This window comes from Augochlora pura, chromosome 11, assembly GCF_028453695.1.
Source record: "Augochlora pura isolate Apur16 chromosome 11, APUR_v2.2.1, whole genome shotgun sequence".
Taxonomy (NCBI): domain Eukaryota; kingdom Metazoa; phylum Arthropoda; class Insecta; order Hymenoptera; family Halictidae; genus Augochlora; species Augochlora pura.
Window position 1 is genome coordinate 2,965,608 of NC_135782.1, and position 18,202 is coordinate 2,983,809.

At 35.6% G+C, this 18,202-nt stretch overlaps 5 protein-coding genes across 11 annotated transcripts; 3 read left to right on the plus strand and 2 right to left on the minus strand.

The window, feature by feature from the left end:
* Positions 1-352: 352 nt before the first annotated feature.
* Positions 353-2,580, minus strand: LOC144477025 (ubiquitin-like protein 7). The gene is made up of 4 exons (XM_078194429.1): positions 2,137-2,580; positions 1,743-1,948; positions 1,535-1,671; positions 353-1,465 (listed from the first exon to the last, which is right to left on the minus strand). Exons 1-4 carry the CDS (start codon positions 2,279-2,281, stop codon positions 886-888), a joined length of 1,068 nt encoding a protein of 355 aa, XP_078050555.1. The 5' UTR covers positions 2,282-2,580; the 3' UTR covers positions 353-885.
* A 720-nt stretch (positions 2,581-3,300) lies between these two features.
* Klp3a (kinesin-like protein 3A) lies at positions 3,301-7,504 on the plus strand. The gene is made up of 12 exons (XM_078194427.1): positions 3,301-3,360; positions 3,505-3,730; positions 3,814-4,956; positions 5,039-5,414; positions 5,490-5,856; positions 5,916-6,207; positions 6,272-6,408; positions 6,476-6,643; positions 6,723-6,911; positions 6,996-7,178; positions 7,257-7,321; positions 7,388-7,504. Exons 2-12 carry the CDS (start codon positions 3,505-3,507, stop codon positions 7,410-7,412), a joined length of 3,171 nt encoding a protein of 1,056 aa, XP_078050553.1. The 5' UTR covers positions 3,301-3,360; the 3' UTR covers positions 7,413-7,504.
* Positions 7,505-8,116: 612 nt separating this feature from the next.
* On the plus strand, positions 8,117-12,183 carry LOC144477024 (uncharacterized). The gene is made up of 11 exons (XM_078194428.1): positions 8,117-8,362; positions 8,559-8,653; positions 8,928-9,082; positions 9,159-9,289; positions 9,376-9,511; positions 9,582-9,960; positions 10,038-10,573; positions 10,642-11,014; positions 11,084-11,409; positions 11,494-11,728; positions 11,803-12,183. Exons 1-11 carry the CDS (start codon positions 8,284-8,286, stop codon positions 12,163-12,165), a joined length of 2,808 nt encoding a protein of 935 aa, XP_078050554.1. The 5' UTR covers positions 8,117-8,283; the 3' UTR covers positions 12,166-12,183.
* Positions 11,761-14,860, minus strand: LOC144477028 (protein FAM177A1). Of its 6 annotated transcripts, XM_078194437.1 has the most exons (5): positions 14,668-14,860; positions 14,475-14,551; positions 13,624-13,760; positions 13,437-13,559; positions 11,761-13,367 (listed from the first exon to the last, which is right to left on the minus strand). In XM_078194437.1, exons 3-5 carry the CDS (start codon positions 13,696-13,698, stop codon positions 13,101-13,103), a joined length of 465 nt encoding a protein of 154 aa, XP_078050563.1. In that variant the 5' UTR covers positions 13,699-13,760; positions 14,475-14,551; positions 14,668-14,860; the 3' UTR covers positions 11,761-13,100. The 6 variants fall into 6 exon arrangements, with proteins under 6 accessions (XP_078050563.1, XP_078050564.1, XP_078050562.1 ...); XM_078194438.1 differs by lacking the exon at positions 14,475-14,551 and having other exon boundaries at positions 14,668-14,810; XM_078194436.1 differs by lacking the exons at positions 14,475-14,551; positions 14,668-14,860 and adding an exon at positions 13,830-13,965.
* A 16-nt stretch (positions 14,861-14,876) lies between these two features.
* Positions 14,877-17,798, plus strand: LOC144477026 (leukocyte surface antigen CD53). Of its 2 annotated transcripts, none has more exons than XM_078194431.1 (5): positions 14,877-15,088; positions 16,141-16,329; positions 16,787-16,951; positions 17,026-17,238; positions 17,384-17,798. In XM_078194431.1, exons 1-5 carry the CDS (start codon positions 15,029-15,031, stop codon positions 17,558-17,560), a joined length of 804 nt encoding a protein of 267 aa, XP_078050557.1. In that variant the 5' UTR covers positions 14,877-15,028; the 3' UTR covers positions 17,561-17,798. The 2 variants fall into 2 exon arrangements, with proteins under 2 accessions (XP_078050557.1, XP_078050558.1); XM_078194432.1 differs by lacking the exon at positions 14,877-15,088 and adding an exon at positions 15,213-16,072.
* Positions 17,799-18,202: the final 404 nt, after the last annotated feature.

Sequence of the window (18,202 nt, forward strand, 5' to 3'; positions counted from 1 at the left end):
ATCCCGACTCCTACTAAACGAACGTAGCGCACGGTTCCCGTTTACTATAGCGTCGCGCGCGCGAGACTGCGCACACAAACACACACACACACATATACGCACACTGTTGCACCGGCGACCACGCGACACGCATCCCTGCAATGTATGCAACGTCTGCATCGCTCACACATGCACTTTCTCGCAGCGACGGCTCCGTAGACTCACGGGGCCCCACCACCAATGTACTTCAATTCTTTTCAAACAAAAATCTTTCAAACTCTTGCTAATTAATATAAATTTCCTTACTGCCGGAATAAGCGCCACGAAACGAAGTTGTTTCGGCCGTGGAATAATAGACAATTTATTGTTGTACATGTATATTGGACAACTTATTATTACACATGTACATTGGACGATTTATCATTAAATCTACACTTGTTACAGTATACTTTGTAATGTTCATGTGCATTTATATTTTAAAGGGAATTTTAAGATGCGATGTACAGTATTTTATCGTTCCTGTATACTTCTTGTTTCGCGAAGCTCGTAGATTTGGCGAATAAGCATCTCATTTTACAGAAATATACAGACATCGTTAATCGGTGTACCTTTATTTGAATGCGATTTTGGTATATACATCAACAATTTTTACGGAACATGAGTAATCTTTAATATTATGAAACTTATAGCGGCAGTCTTTAATGAACATTTCAATTTAAAGAGTTACTCGTATGGACTACTGTACCAAAGAAGTCTCGAACAGAGCTTTTAGAACTAAAGAATAACGAAATCGGATATTTCTTAACGATTTTCGTCGCGCGGCGAGCTACATTAATTTGTAAAAATAAATCATTAAACTGTACAATTGCGGCCGTTTTATAATATGAAAATGGTAGTGCAATCAATCTAATTGTTACTGAAGCCATTAAACACTAACTCAATAGCTGCTAGAACATCGCCGTTTGTAAATTGCAATGCCTGAACATTTATCGTATCATCTTGCAATCCTATTTCGTGCATCTGAGCCAATTGTCGTTGCATATCTGTGAACTGCGGCAACACAGGTGGTAAAATTGGTGGCAATATAGGATCAGAGATTAAACCTGTAGTTGTTATGGCAGCCTGTTGCATAGCCTGATTGAACATTTCAGTGGTGATCACGCCAGAATTTGTACTTCCAGCGGAAGTGGAAGAAGGAGAATTGGAGAGAGGGAAACTTCTAGTTCTTGCTCTAGAAACTGCTGCTGCGAGTTGTGCAGATGTTATTCTGTGATTCGATAGTTGTGTAAAGTCCGAGAACTGTGAGGAATCTCCCGCCATTTCTTCGTCGTCGCTCAAGTTATCCAGATTGTAAGGATAAGCAGCAGATTGTGTGTTGGATCCAGAATTGTTGGATGCAGCGGTTGCATTGTTGTGCGCCTCTTCGTGAACAGCTGCAGCTATATTTTGGGCTGCTTCCACTAAAACTGGGTGTGCTTCTGCAAATCTGTATGTAAAAATAATATATTAATTTAAAATGATCATACTATATATAAATAAATAAAATAGAAGCTACCTTCGAACTGTATCTACATCCACAAAGTGTGCCATTAAGTCGGGATCTTGGAAAATGGCAATAGCTACAGCATCCTCGTGTAAACCAGGAGAAGACGAAATAATGTTGGCTATGACTTCTGGTCTTTTGCCTAATCTCTGTAATTAGTGAACATATGTTATATGTTTTTCATATTAAAAGACAATGGTATTATATGGTATCATATTACATGTAAAGCACTTCTAAGTGCTGGATTCTCTTTAAATGATTTGAATGCAGATGCCAGTTGTAAAATGTTCTCCTCTGAAATATATTTAGGTACTGTCGGGGCTTCTGGTTCTTCTTTTTTCAACACATGTATCATAGAGCCATTTTTCAAACCATATGTTTCCAATATAGCTTCATCCTCAAGAATACACCCACAGTAAATCAATTCTAGAAAGGAAAAGCGGAAGAAAATTTGCATGTGATCATGTATAAAGCCCATTATTTCCCATTACCTTTAAAATTAAAATTACGGCAATTTCATTTTAAGCAGTGTACATTCTATATTAACAAGATCAAGCATTACATTCAAATATCTTAAAAAAACACAAAGAGCGAAAACTCAAAAGTCATCTTACCAAACAAGTCTTTTGTTAGGTTAACTCTTCTAGCTGTCTCCGATTTTAGGTATTTGACTTTGCTCTTGAAATTAATATTGTTTAACTTGATCGTAGTTAGGGTTTGCGGGTCTAAGCGTAGTCCCAAAATTATTTCCGAGGACATTATTGTCAGTAAGGGGTAATATTTTGAAATATTACCAAACAAGCTTGTCAATCGATACACTCAATTTGATCACAAAGCGAGTTGCAGATTGTAGCCTGTACAAACTACGGGACGAAACTTGTTGCACTTCCTGAATTTATCATTTTCCGCTTTTTATTCACGTATTCAATTCTACGCTAACATTTAATGAAACATGCTCAAAAATATAACATATTAAATAACTTTACTCTCCTATTCCTACGATTATGTTATTTCAATCAAATTAATTAAATAGATTATGGTGATTATAGATACGACCACACAAATATGTATAATGTATAAAACGTATGCAGGATATTCTGTAAAATTAAACTAACATCTTTTTGAATTTTAAAGATTAAAAGTTTCGCGAGTACAATAATTTGTTGGTTTTTTAAAGTTCAATAGAGAGAACACATATAAACAATTTCAAAAGTGGTTTGTGATCGATAAGTGATCTCTCGATAGCATTTGATTCGATCCTCGATCTCTAAGGACGACAGATTCGATTGCGGTTAACCAAGATCCTTTTCCGGCACGCCTGCAGACCATAACTTGATTACTTAGCGAGCGTTGGTATAGAAATTGCTTCGCTTCGATTGGCTGACGATTTATTTCTCTGACGAGACAGTGCTGCCTCCACAGTCAAAGACAAAGAGGGAACAAGGCGAGCGAGCGAGAAAGCACGACACCAGAGAATCTTTTCTCTCGTTCTATCGTGTTGCGATCTCGCACTCATGCACACGCATGGTTGGCGTCGAACGTTTGAATTCAAACCGGCGAAACAAGAAACGAAGAAAACTGTCTTATCGTTGAGGAAGCGTCAACCGTCGAATTAGACAAACAAATTAATACAAACCCCCACAGTCGATCCAACTAAATCAAGGTAAGAGGACATATAGTCCTCACATTTTCTACCCCGGCACTGTTTTCTTCAATTGTAGCATCGTATAATGAACGCTGTTCGTAGAAACAATTTGAAAGGAACAGGTACCTGAAAGGTTCACAAAATAAGGTTGCTCTTCGTTCGAACCGTTTCAACCTGCTACTTATTGCCAATAGTAAATATTGTACATTATTTTATAAGCTGATAGTTTGACGTTACCTTGAGGTAATCGTTTCAAACATAAATGAAAATTTTTGTGAAACAAATGTATTTTTCGTATGTGCACATCATAGTTAAGTGACTTTAACAATGTTTGCAGATGAGTGAAGATACTGTTCGCGTTGCTGTACGCATCCGACCTTTAGTGAAAAGTGAAATAGACAAAGGGTGTCAGGCTTGCTTAGATGTTGTTCCTGGAGAACAGCAAATAGTAGTACGTAATACAGAAAAAAGTTTCACATTTAATTATGTCTTTCCTTCTGATGTCAAGCAAGAGGACTTTTATGAAACAGCTATCAAAGGAATGGTGGAAAATATTTTTAAAGGTAAAATTATATGAGAATTTTCAGTTATATATATATTTATTCAGGTATACAGCTATGTAAAGTTATTGTGTATTCTCTTATAGGATACAATGTAACTATATTAGCTTATGGCCAAACAGGAAGTGGTAAGACTCATTCAATGGGTACAAATTATATTGAAACAGAAGATACAGGCGTAATACCAAGAGCACTGCACGATATATTCGAAATAATTCAATCGAAAAACGATTGGAATTTTAAGGTTGTAGTCTCATTTATGGAACTTTACCAAGAGCAGTTGTACGATCTATTGGCTGACAAGCAAAGGAATGAATCTGTTGTTGATATCAGAGATGATGGTAAAAACGTTAAAGTTTCTGGGGTTGTAGAGAAAGAGGTTGCAAATGCATCGGAAGCATTGCAATGCTTAACTCAAGGTTCCCTAGGTCGTGTGACCGGTGCTACAGCCATGAATGCTCAAAGCAGCCGCAGTCATGCCATATTTACAATATGTATATATCAACAGAAACAAGATGACCCAAATACAGCAACAACAGCTAAATTTCATTTAGTGGATTTAGCTGGTTCCGAGAGGAGTAAGAAGACTCAAGCAACAGGAGAAAGATTTAAAGAAGGTGTTAATATAAATAAGGGTCTGTTAGCATTAGGAAATGTTATTTCTCAATTAGGAGAGGGAGGTTGTACATCTTTTGTTAGTTATCGGGATAGTAAGCTCACAAGGTTGTTGCAAGATTCCCTTGGTGGTAATTCCATGACACTCATGATAGCATGTGTGAGCCCAGCAGATTATAATTTAGATGAAACACTTAGCACATTGAGATATGCAGACAGAGCTAGAAAAATAAAGAATAAACCAGTGATCAATCAAGATCCAAAATTACTAGAAATAAACAAATTAAACAAGCTCGTACAAGAACTGAGACTTGCCTTGGTAGATCAAGAATGTAGAATCTCCTGTCCGGCGGAGCATCAAGAACTTAAAGTAAAGAATCAGGCTTTGCAGAAGAAGATTAGAGACCTGACTGAAAAGCTTAATGAAAATTTAATTGAAATTGTAGTTATGCATGAAAGAGCAGAATTAGCTGAACAAAGTAGAGAAAAGATTCAAGCCGATATGGTGAAGATATTAGAAGCATGTAAAGAGATATTAAATGACTTTGAGAATGATCCTGAGTCACATGCCGGACATCGTGCAAAAATAGAAGCTCTATATTTAAAAATTCTTGGTAAGTATTATCATTGATTTCTTCGATGTTACTACGCGTAGAAGTGTAATTAATAAAACGTGTTAACTTTCTTGCTAAAAAGATATAGACAAAGATCACAAGAAGAAATCAGAGGAACTCATACATTGTGGAATCACACCTTCTGATTCCGATATATTTACAAAAGATAGCGATGATTCAGGACACTCTGTAAGTCAGGACAGCATTGATGATATCGATGTGAAGCAAGAGGAACATACTTTGCTTCAAGTAAAAAGAAATGATCAAGTACAAGACATTAATAAAGAATTGGCTATTAAAGAAAGTCTCATGTGTCAACTGCTACAAAACTCCGCGGAATTAATCGATTATTCTAAAGAGATACAAGACATGGAGCAGGAAATAAAAACACTTCAAAACGAAAGAGAAGAGCTTCTACAAGCACTGCAAAATGTTCAGACAAGTAATGCTAGTTCAAAGTAAGTCATTTACTTCTTTCGTGATAATTATTTTATTATTTAGTTACTTTATTATTTTGTCATTAATATTTACAGATTAGCGGAATCCCGTCGTAAAAAAGTACAAGAATTAGAAAAAAAGATATCGGAATTAAAACGCAAGATCATGGAGCAAGATAGAATAGTTAAAACGAAAGAAAAACAAGATCAGCAAATAAAACAATTGTCTAAGGAAATGAATACATTGAAACAGACTAGAGTCAAATTAATTAGACAAATGAGAAACGAATCCGATAAATTTACAAAATGGAAAGGTTCCAAGGAAAAAGAAGTAAATAGACTGAAAGACCAGAATAGAAAACAGGTGAACGAAGTAACACGTTTGAAAATGTGCTACAGCAAACAAGAAAATGTGTTTAGAAGAAAAATGCAAGAAGCGTTTGCAGTGAACAAGAGATTAAAGGTATGAACACGCATTAAAATTCTACGGAATACTTTGAGTTAATTTATTTCTTCTTCCAGGATGCTCTTGATTTGCAAAAGAAAGCAATAGCTACGAAGAAAGCTAAGCTAAATAATAATATAGATAGAATAAAATCCTGGCTAGATCAGGAAGTACAGATATTAGTTAGTACCGTGGACGCAGAATATTCTTTAGAAAAATTAATGCAAGAAAGGGCATCGCTCGCAGTTACAGTAAAAGAGTTGCAGGCCACTGGTGATGAAGACAAAATAGCCGAACTTTCCGAGTTCTTAGACTTACGTAATACACAAATTACTGACCTTCAGCAAAAAATTGTTCAATCAGATCAGGGTACGTATTTTTGATTAAATGTCAAATTCAATTGAATAGGTTCATTAAAAATATATTTGCATAGACAATAGGAAAAATACGAGATGGCAGGCAATCCATACGATGGAGGAAGCAAAAGCTGCACTTAAAATGTTATTTAAACAAACTGCAGAGAATAGACGGAAACGATGTGCACAGGAGTTTGAGTATAATGATCTGCTGGTTTGTTCTCTATACAATGTGCTTAAGTTATGAGTTTAGATCTCTTATTAATTCTATGTTACTGTAGGAAAAATATGAAATGCTGCAAGCACAAATGGAGGAGTATAAATCGAAAGAAAAGGAGAGGCGCCTCTCAAAACGACTTGAATTGAATAAAATGGTAAATCGAGTTACGGAAATTGACGATAATGAGATTATGAAATTGCAAAAAGACAATCAGACTCTAGAACAAACAGTTAGTACATTCTCTGTTGATATAGTTGAGGATGCGTGGAATGCGATTTTCATGAATTTCTTTTTTTTTTATATTAAAGGTTTTAATGGAACTACAAAATAAAAATGAAGTATCAAAATCGAAAAATAGAAGGCAAACAAAAGTTATGTTGTCAGTTGATGAAAACACGTATCCTGATTCAGATGGGAGTCATATTTTTGATGATGACGTCGAGAAAGATCCAGATTGGACGCGCACACCTCTTTACAATCGAATGCGAAAATTTTGGGTATTCAATTTAATCATACGTCATTAAATATAGCTTTTTTGTTGTACAACAAAACATGTTATATTAATATTACTTCAATTTTAGATGACATCAAAGGATAGTTCCGCTGAACGATCCACGCTAAAACGATCATCGGATGGTGAAATAAAATGTGGTTGTAAAACAAAATGTGCAACTCGTCTTTGCTTATGTCGCAAAAATAAAGAGATATGTAATAGTAAGTGTGGCTGCAGTCCTGATGTTTGCAAAAACAAAGATGTGAAGAATGTAAGTTTTCTTATTGACTAAATCTTTTGTTAACGACATCTTTATGGTATCTCCTTACTGCACGAGTATATGTTTTAGGTACGCGAAACAATATTTAATTTTGGCGAAACACAAGATGAAGCTGAATTAATAAAGAAACAAAGGTATATTTGAAGGACATTTTTATTGTTGGATTTTGTATTATATGTACTAATGGATACATTTTTTAGACTGATCGAGGAAGAGCAAGATTAGCATCAGGCCATAAATATAATTTCTGGACAATAAAATAGTGTCTCTTAACAATAAGTAATGTTTATATATTAACTTGTAAATTACATGAAATTTATTAATTTTATAACTTATAAATTTTATAAATTGTAATCAATGTATGGTGCATGAACGGTCACTATATTTGTGTACAATAATAAATAAAATATTTTGTATAGTATTTCATAAGTATGATTCTAAATCATAATGTTGGTGATAGAGAAGACTAGTGGCAAAAATTATGTTTGGACAGAGTATGTAGTATATATCAATCTAAACATATAGTAGGTTCTAGAGACATCTAAAATAATTTTAGAACAGAAAAATAATTACACATTAGACAATTTTGTATTTCATTGCAGACTTTCTTATAAAATATAATCCATCAAAAATAGAAAATTGTTAACGTAGATAATTAAAAAAAAGTTGTGAATGTATAGTAGCTTTCTCCATCTTTAATATGTAAAATATATGTATGTATAGATATGTTGTGTATCATTACGTATTTTAGCAATATGAAATTATATATGGATGAATAAAATAATAATATTTTAGTGTATATTATCGTATAATTACGGAGAAGATTTTCTATCATCAACACAGCCCAATACGTTGCTTCAGCTGACTGTTATTTATGAGAACCGCGTTAATTATCTTTTAATTGTTATGCTAGGTCGGTAAAGCAGTTGTATTGGCGGTCACGAAAGTGCGTGTGTAGAGTTGTTGGATCCTGTGAGGGGCATGGGGGCAAGTTTAGTGACATGTTTGCGATAATTTTTGATAGCTGACACTTAAATAGTTGTCTAAGAATGTTGTGCGACATTACGATTTTGATATAACATAACAATAAGCAGAAATGCAAGACATTTGCGAAAACATTCGTACAGCTATTGAACATGGACGTACCGATATAATCAGATCCCTTTTGGATGCTTGTACGTAGTAAGAAATTTTACAATGAAGTTATGTGCGAATTTATGATTTTTCACGATATGTTATATAAGAAATGTTAATATATAACGCTAATGCAACCAAACAGATGAAAACCGGTCGCATTGCATATAGTATCTGCCACGTAATGATGCCCGAAAAGCACAATTGTTTACACTTTTCATTTTATTTTTTAAACAGGTGAAAATGGTAATACATCTGAAGGTATAACAAAAGAGAAGATCCTAAATCAACCATTATTAGAAGGATGTACTTTCCTTTCATATGCTGCAAAGGTAATTTCATATATCATGATTTATAAAATATTATTTAGGAATTACGAATGTTTGTAGTTGCGTGTATTACTTATGTTAAATTCCTTTACAAAAATGTCTTCTTCTAGGCAAAAAGCTTTCTTACATTAGAATAAAATAAAAATTTAACTGAAATTTCATTGATGTTATATTATATGTCTCTCTATAGACATATGTTATAAAGAAATAAAATGCATAGTATATAATAATACATTAATGATAGAATTTTTTTACATTGATTTTTGTAAAAATATAGAACAATCAGCCAGACATTGTAAGGACATTATTAAGTTGTGGCGCTAATCCAGCTATCGAGAATGTAGATGGTTGGACTGCAGTAGATGTTGCATCTAGTGATGCAATACGTCGTACCTTCATTGAGGAATTATTGAGGGCAACAGCTGCATCAGAGTATGTAATATTATGTAATAAGGAATCTGAATTACTCTATGAATTTATTATAATAATTTCTTATAATTATTTACAGGGTGGACAGTGTATTACAATTGTTAAAAGCAGGAGTGAAGGTGAATTCATGGGACTCCCATGGCAGTAAAAACACACCTTTACATTGGGCAGCCTGTTATGGGAATAAAGACATAGTGGCATGTTTAATAAGTAATATATTTATGTGTTCTGTACATTCAAGAAACTAGTTTTTGTACTGTACATATAATATAATACAATGTGTAATACTTGTACAGATAGAGGAGCAGATGTAAATGCTGTGAATAGCTGTGGTGCTACACCATTACATGATGCAGTAAATCGTGGTGATGTTGCTATTTGCCAAGAATTATTACAAGCAGGTGCAAATCCTTTTGTACGAGCAACTAAAGGGTATATAGATAACAGCATTACAGCTAGGAGAAATGTAGTATCACTAGCATTAATCGTAGCATTTTTGCAGAACTTTTGCTGGGAAAGACCCTTGCGATCTTTCCAGGGGAAAACTACATTTGCACTCTTTCATTCAAAGATTTTTATCAAAAACTGAATCGAATGACACTAACACCATGCATAGCCCGACTGCATCATTTCCAGAAGGGAACTTCTGCCAAAAAAGCCTTTCAAGTAACATGAGCCAATTGTCCATTGAATCTACTAAATCCTTAGATCCAGTGTACGATGTACCTTTGCGGGAAACGGGCAAGGACAGTCCAACAGAAAGTGCCGATGACGATGGAATTTATAATTTGCTCTGGCCACAACCAAAAACTGTTGTAGAATTAAAAAGATGCTTCGAACCTTTTGTTGCCGGAAAAGAACTTTTTATATCTATAATACAGGTATTTAATTGAAATAAATTGATGACTGTTACGTTAGTTCTTTTTACAGTATCATAATGCTCCTTTTTGCTATTCAGGGCAGTGAATCCATACATAGAATATTAGACGTTTGGGAAATCAGCAGAACTCATTTATTAGAGTTGGGTCACGACGTAAAGATCGGCGAAGTGCATCCAAGTTCTGGCAAACTACCTAATGACAACAGAATCGACTGCATAGTAAATAAGAAGCTGTTCAATAAACCAGATGGTTATCAATTGCATATTGCCCAAAATACCATTAAAGTTGGTGCCGGTAGTCTGGCAGGATTACATTACGCGGTTTGCACGTTCGTACAAATTTTGCGATTGACTAAAAGTCTGAACAGATCCGACGAATGCGAGATCGAGGCTGTTTTTATAAAAGATGAACCGAGATTTTCCCATCGGGGGATATTACTAGACATCTCTCCCAGAGGACGTATACCAACGTTAGATTACTTGTTGCATATGATTGATTTATGGTCATCCTTTAAAATATCTTACCTGCATTTGTATTCGAGGCTTACAACGAACTGTGATTGGCAGCTTTGTTACACAAAATCAGAGATGGTCACACTCGACCGTTACTGCAGGTTCGTCTTAATTTATATAAAATTATTTGTATTCGATACTGCTTGTAAACGGGTCTTTTCCATTTCAGGGATCGCCATTTAGATTTAGTTCCAACCCTAGATGTTGACTCAAACGTCGGACAACATCATTTATCGCAAATGTGGCCTATATTCCAAGAATTACTAGCAGTATTTCCAAGTCTAAGTTACGTACATGTCGGTCCCAGGCTAGCTAATTTACTGGTTCAAGCAGACAATTTTGATTTGAACCTATCCATTAACGAAACTATGGAAACAGATATGTCCGAAGTGTTGAAGTCATACTCTTGTCTTCAAGAACTCTGGCATATCTTAAACTTAAGTTCCAGCACAACTTTGATGCTTTGTTCGAACGGTTTACATTCCAAACCAAAATTTAATAACATACCCAACAACATTATTCTTGTTGAATATGGATTTCAGGTAAAAAATTATCTTCTAGTAATAATTTTTTTTAAACTGTTCATTATAACTGGATACTTAAATTTGCAGGCGGATTACGATTTTTCTGAATGGACAGTAGCATTCGGAATAACTGGCGGCAACGTTTTACCTAGTTCTGGAACAGCAAGTTACAATAGTTTAGCAGGATGTCCAGCATCAACGTATGCCAACACAAAAAATGCAATAAAAACCTCTTTGGAACAAGACTCTGTAGGAATAGTTGTAGCCCATTGGTCTGGAAGTCATCATCTCACTCCACATCCGTTCGCATGGATCGGATATTTAATAGCCGCAGGATTATCGTGGAATCCAGCTAGCGAATTAGACATGTTTACCGACGAGAATTATGAAGCGTCTGAAGTTTATGGATCAAGGTGGTATAAGAACATTATAAGAAAAGTCCAATTACGTGAAACGTTCACATAAAATACTTACAGTTCACCTGTTACGTTTTCCAGGCAAAAATGTATCGCAAAATTGTTGGATATTCATGTTTTTCAAGATTCCGAATATAAGATTGGAAATGCAATATTAGAACTGGGTCGTTTGGACACGTTGGTGCTTACTTTAAGTAAAAACCAGGATGCTAAAGATTTACAACAGATTCCTGATAATCGAGGATCTACGTTGTACAGGTTGTTAACAGATCCTGATAATGTAAATTTGGAATATCTCTCGGCTGATTTGTTTGCGGTAAGTATATGTTAAGGACGAGATTTACTGTATTTACTATAAATAATATAATAATTTTTTTATTCATTCAACAGAAAGTAACGAAACAAGTTAAACGTATTTCTCATTCATTGTACGAATGCAATTTGTCGTCGAAGTTTTCATCGATGGAATTACAAGAACTTCAGTTGACCGCCGATTTAATGCTAACAGCATGCAGAATCGGAAGAACATTGATTGGTGTTGGTGTTAATCCTAATAGCAATATGGGTCTCGCAGTTATTAATTTAGGAGTATGTAATCTACCACCTACGTTTAGGACTGATATAGCAAATAAAATGTTGGCTCACATAGAGCAGTATAAGGGTTCGTGGTTACAACGGCATTTACCTCAGGGCCTTCAAAGATCATTACTAGTCTTGACTAGTGCTTTACATAGGTTCGTGCCAGAAACATAATTTGTTGTACTTTGAAAACATGAAAGACTTCGTATTTATATATACATGAAATATATCAGTTCCTGCTAAAAAAAAAGACTGCAGGTCATACTGTGCAAAAAGTGTACGTGTAGCTTATGAATGTTCCTTTATGAACGTAAACTTTGATACAGTGTAACATAGTCCTATTGTAACTATTTTAAGCCCAATGTCCAACATTCTTACTAACGTAGCCGCGTAAAAAAAGACCCATGTGCATTTGCAGATAAATAATATGGAGGGAACATTCTCAAGCTCTAGTAAACTTCATGATAAAATATTATTTACATCAATTTATGACGTACCAAGTGAGAAATAAAAATATGTAATTTGTTTTATTAAATACCGATGTATTTAATGATCATGTGTACATGCCTTTGTTTCATTACAATATATTAATTAATTATACAATACTTGTGTTAGAATTGATACTTTAAATTTATGTATAAAAATATTTTGATACTAAATATTTTTAAAACAATGTCATTTTTTGTGTACATTACGAACCTCAAGTATTCAAGAATTTAGAATAGCATTCCTACTCCAAACTATGAAATATTTCAGATCTGTACAACTCTTCAAGTGAAATTTAAATATTTAAACATATTTTATCATTGGTATTAATTTTCACTGAACACATACAAGTGCGCAAGTGATTCACCTTATTATTACACATGTATGTAACAAAATTTATATACACATATATCTATGATGCTATAAAATGCAGCATTTATCAACTATTTGCTATCTAATCAATTAAGCATGATGATCTCATTGATTTAATATAGACTTCAAAGTATTTTAGATTACAACAATATAAATTTTTTAATACATACACAATGTTGAATCGCGAAACATTGTCAATTAATCCTAAATAGAAAAATCTCCGAATAAATAATTTTGATAATGCAGTCATCTCACTGTACACTTGTAACATCGGTTACAAGGTTATTTTTATTGTGTTCGTTCCACCCACCCATTTCTAGGTCTTGTTTATGCTTCGTTTCCCTTTCCAGCGCTTGAAGTCTATAGAATTCATTGATCTCAAATTCATATTTCGGGGACGTGATACCAAAGAAACTGGCCAACCATTCGCCAACATAATCACAACCGTCTAGTACCCTGGTGCCGAACGATGTCGTCTGATACCAAGCCCAGGGACCCCACTCAAGGCTCTTCTGAAACTTTCAAACATTAGCTTGGCAATGATCCCCTTTTGCGATCGCACTGAATCATCGTCAACAAAACTCAACTGGATCTATTTGCGTTACCGTCGTGACTTCCTCCGACGAGTCTGTCTCATCTTCGGAATATTCTACCAGATCGCCGTCCGAGAAATGTAAGACACGCTTTGGAAGTTTCTTTGGTTTGAGATCCTGCAAACAGATAGGTTCATCCGTAAATGGTAAGAATATTAATGCACACCTTCGAATCACGTACCTGCATTTCAACGTTACTGTTTTCGCTTAATATAACGTCGGACAGGTCGCAGGCGTCAGCCTTTGCCGGACCCATGACTGAAGTTTACGGGAAATGTTTTACAAGAAATTGTTTACAAAGACTTTGACAGACGTCATCTGTAACCAAGCAGAACAAGGGAAATTTTATCGCTACACACCACAGTGTATAGCACAGTGTTGACTAACCATATTGCACCATGCCATTTGACAAAGTGCTGAAAAATTCGAGGTATGCCACAGAAACTGTTTTTCTCTGATTGGTTAACTTTCTTCTAGATAATGCTGCCCCCTCGCGGAGAAAAAGCGAAGCTTTTTTCGGAGTTCGTTCAGCGCCAATTAGCCTCGCGGCAAAACGCTCAAACTGGTAGCCAAAATTACCGACAGTCGGATTTGGCTAACAGTTTGAGCGTTTTGCCACGGGACTAATTGGCGCTGAACGGACTCCGAAAACAGCTTCGTTTTTTCGCCACGGGCGGCGCTGTTATCGCCCACCATCATACAAGCAGAATGCAGGATCGCCAAAAAATATTAATTATTGCCGAATTAGACGATGCATTAAATAAATATTATATAATGTAATAAATGCAAGACTTTTCCGCGTTTATTTTCCATGAGAAAAAAATACATCTTTAACCTGCATATGATTTATTATCCAGTCAAAAATACTATTCACCCTGGCTGTAGATATAAATTGAAAAATTATTTATTAAATCGAACATTTATTTAACCGTACATTATATTATAGTATATGTACAATTGTTTACTAAATTATAAACGAATGTAAAATTGTAACTATTAGCTCTGCTGGTAAGGTACTTAAAATGTTCTTACCATCGATGCATTTTAAAATTGCACTGCAATTTTTGATTTTCAGACAGTAGCTCGATCCTCGACGATTAAACAATTGACTGACAACGATATCAACAATATTATTAACAATAAAAACGAGGTTTAGAAGATGACATATAGTTCTGCGGAATATAAGTCGTAAATATCTGCTTCCGCATTTAAACAGTTTACTTACGATAAACCAAGTGCAGCAGCACGATCGATGATTGCAATTGACGCCCAAACAAAGCAGAACAATGCACACGAGGTATAAAAAATGGAAATAAAGTGTTGCGAATGAAAAGCGAACGATGAGAATTCGATTGGAAAAAGTCGACGGTGGTTCACCGATAAGAGAACAGGAGGTAACCGGCCGCGTTTCGCGCGCTCGTTGTCAGTGCTAGAAGGAATAGACGGTACGAGGCTGAGGTTTGCGCCTGGTCACCGTGGTGACGGCTGGCTCGATCGTGACATTTCACGCGTTTCGTCAGTTTACGGGAAGTACAGCTGGTGCACATGCTGTCCAAGTGACCCCTTCTTTATTCGGAAACGCTGGGATGGCGCACACGCTCGCCTGTCTACGGTATTTCCTCATCGGCGGTGCCATTATCCTCGGAGTAAGTGCATATATTTCACGCGAGCTTTATCGCTTCTGTTTACACTTCTGGTTACTCTTCGTTTCTCGATCGCGAGAGGCTTCGTTACGTCCGCGATTCGACGCGTTAGCAAACGTGATTGCCGTGAGAAAAAAGATATTCTTTTATTCGGCTCGGGCTCATCGACGTTGTTCTATTATTAAGAGTACACACCGCCAGTCGGTGAACAGTTGCCGATTTGTCGCGAAATTGGACGAGCGCCAATTCTCGCCGCGCGAATGCGACATCGTTGTTCTTTTAGCACGCCGCGGTGTTCCGGTTTTTGAATCGCTTTTGCCGCTCGCCTTTGCCATCACCTTTTCTTTTCTTATTCAACACTGTCTTTCGATTTTATTTTTTGTTATTTGAACGATACGACGCGTCTATTCGCGCTATGAAAATTGTCCGACCGCGAAACCAGCGACGAACGTTTCAGAACATTATTTGCAGCATTAATAAATGCAGTTTCTTTGTAAAATATGCTTTATAGTACTTTATCGTGTGTAACCATAGACAATAGAGTGGCACCTTCTGTTCATACCGCGGCTTATATAAGAGATCGAAACGACGATGGGGAAGAATATATCTGTTCACGTAGATAAGTCTCTTCTTATCGTACACCTTTTATATTGCTGCTAAATGTGCACCGATATCACTTACTCGCACTATCTTGTCTATGATATTGACATTATGATTGTACACCGTTCACGGTGCTCTACGTTTCATAGATTTATTAAATTCGAATTAAGCAATTTATTAAATTCTTCCTCAGCCGGTTACGCAATCTCAAAATTAATAATTATAATGATTTATATTTTCGACAAGCAATCGATATAAAAATTAAGAGAACACCGGAGAGTCTTTCGAAATGGTTGCGCAATATTTTGAAATATACAGTTCCATTTGGTACACAATAGACGGAGATTAGGATTAGATAAACGACTAATCATCGCTTATCAAACCTTGGTGCGGTTTTATTATCGGAGATTATATTGTTCGATGAACAAATTACGAGAAATGTTTTATTTTTGCAGATATGCGGCATCATAGAATCCATTTGCGCTGGTTATTTTATATATCAACTGTACGAATATTCGGTTCTCACCCCTAACAATGTGTGCGGCTCATCGATCATGCTGTTAACGACCGGTGTGTTGACCAGCCTGGTTGCATGGTGCGCGTGGCAATTCTTAGACTTCTCCAACAAGGGACAAGTCATAGTTGTAAGCAATCGTGTTCTTATTTTTTTATTTTTAATGCCGGTTGACAGTGTTTTGTTGGTCAACGGTGACCGTCGATCGATTTTAGATGACGTTTTATTATTTTCACTGGCGAAAATAAAATCTTTATTTAGTAATATTATTGGAATAATTTTTTGGAATTATTTATTGGAATATAATAGTCTGTTGGAATTATTTATTTATAATCGAGAGAGTTAGAATCGTGGTGGCGCGAGTCATATTTCAAAAAACTATATAAAGCTTCAGAAGATCGAGAAAAATAAATAACATTTATTATCGAATTTAGAAAATAAAAACTATTATTTGAATTTATTTATTAACCAGAATATGCAAAATAATAACTTACGTCTCATTGCGTCTATAACTCTCCTAATCGCGAATATAATTTCTTCCCATGTCTCGTAACGATTAAAAATTCATAATTAATTTTGCAATTCAGTTCTCTATAGCATTAATAATTCTGACGGTTTTCAATACATCTGCCGGGATTTGGGCGCTCATCAGGCACGAACAAGTGGACGTACTACCGCGCACGTTTCTATCAGAAGTGTTCGAAAATGCCATTTCGGATGATAAGTCACTATGGGATAATATGCACTCTAAGGTAACTATAAAACGTACTATCCTATAGAACGTTTCATATTACGATTTCTCATTGGAATTTTACAATTCTTTTAGCTACATTGTTGCGGAGTAAACGGAGCCGAGGATTATCGAGGCCACGATGCGATTCCTTGGTCTTGTTGCAACACAGAAACAGCTGAAAACTCGAGCGACATCAATGGCTCATGTAAAATTTACGCGAGGGGTTGCCACCACGTTGTAATCAATCGTACCAGATCGATCATGCTGCATATTTTTCTACTCGCTTTGTGCGCAGTAATGCTGCAGGTATATGTTAATAATCAATGTTTGAATTTCGTATATTCAGCATTGTTTCTTAATATTATTATTTGGTTCATATTAATATTAATATTTGTTATTGTTAAGTTCAATAGTTACGTTATTAATATTAATACTTTAATATTGTTTTTAGGTATGCTTCATAGTGTGTATGACCTGTTACGCGAGAGCCTGCGAGGACAAAGCGAAACGGAGAAAAGATATAATGATCGCCGCGCAAGCACTCATGCAAGAGTCCAAAAGAAGAGAGACAAGAGATCATCTTTTCAATCCTGAATTACAAAGTCATAAAACAATAGTCGGCGTTTGACAACCAATATTCTTTTCCAAAGAAATTGTACACTTTATTTAAACGTTATCGATTCTCCCGAATAACGCGCACTAATTTCACCGTTTAAAAGAAATGTTTAAAAAACTCTCTGCATAGGAATTCGCGAGACAAACGCGCCGAAAATGTTGTGCCACCGCGACTTTTATACCAAAACATTTGTAAAGTTCCTTCATTTAAACGTAAGCAATAAAGTCGATCACATCTATTTTAAGATCGACACGTTGCAGTGATTTTTTTCCAGAGTCGTGTCGAAACGCTTCACTTCCTGTTGCACTTCCTATTACACCCTCTTTTATCTCCTCGGACGTATATAGTACGTGTAACGGCGTTTAAGCGAACAATGCCGGTTAGATTCATCGCTACAAGAGAAACTCATTTTTTTTCCCTAATCTGTACACGTTTCTACGATTTTATCTGTCGCAAGATAAATATTTGCAATTTTGCCTGTTTCCGTTCACAACGTTATCCGTTCTTTAATGGATCAACTGTTTGCGGAAGATTATTATTCTTGGCTCGCGCGACGCGTTCAAATTTATTTTCGAATTCAAATTAAATAATTCGTTCGCCGAAAGCGAAGTCGATTTTGTTTTTGCGATGGCGCGGGGACACCGCGTTTCTAAA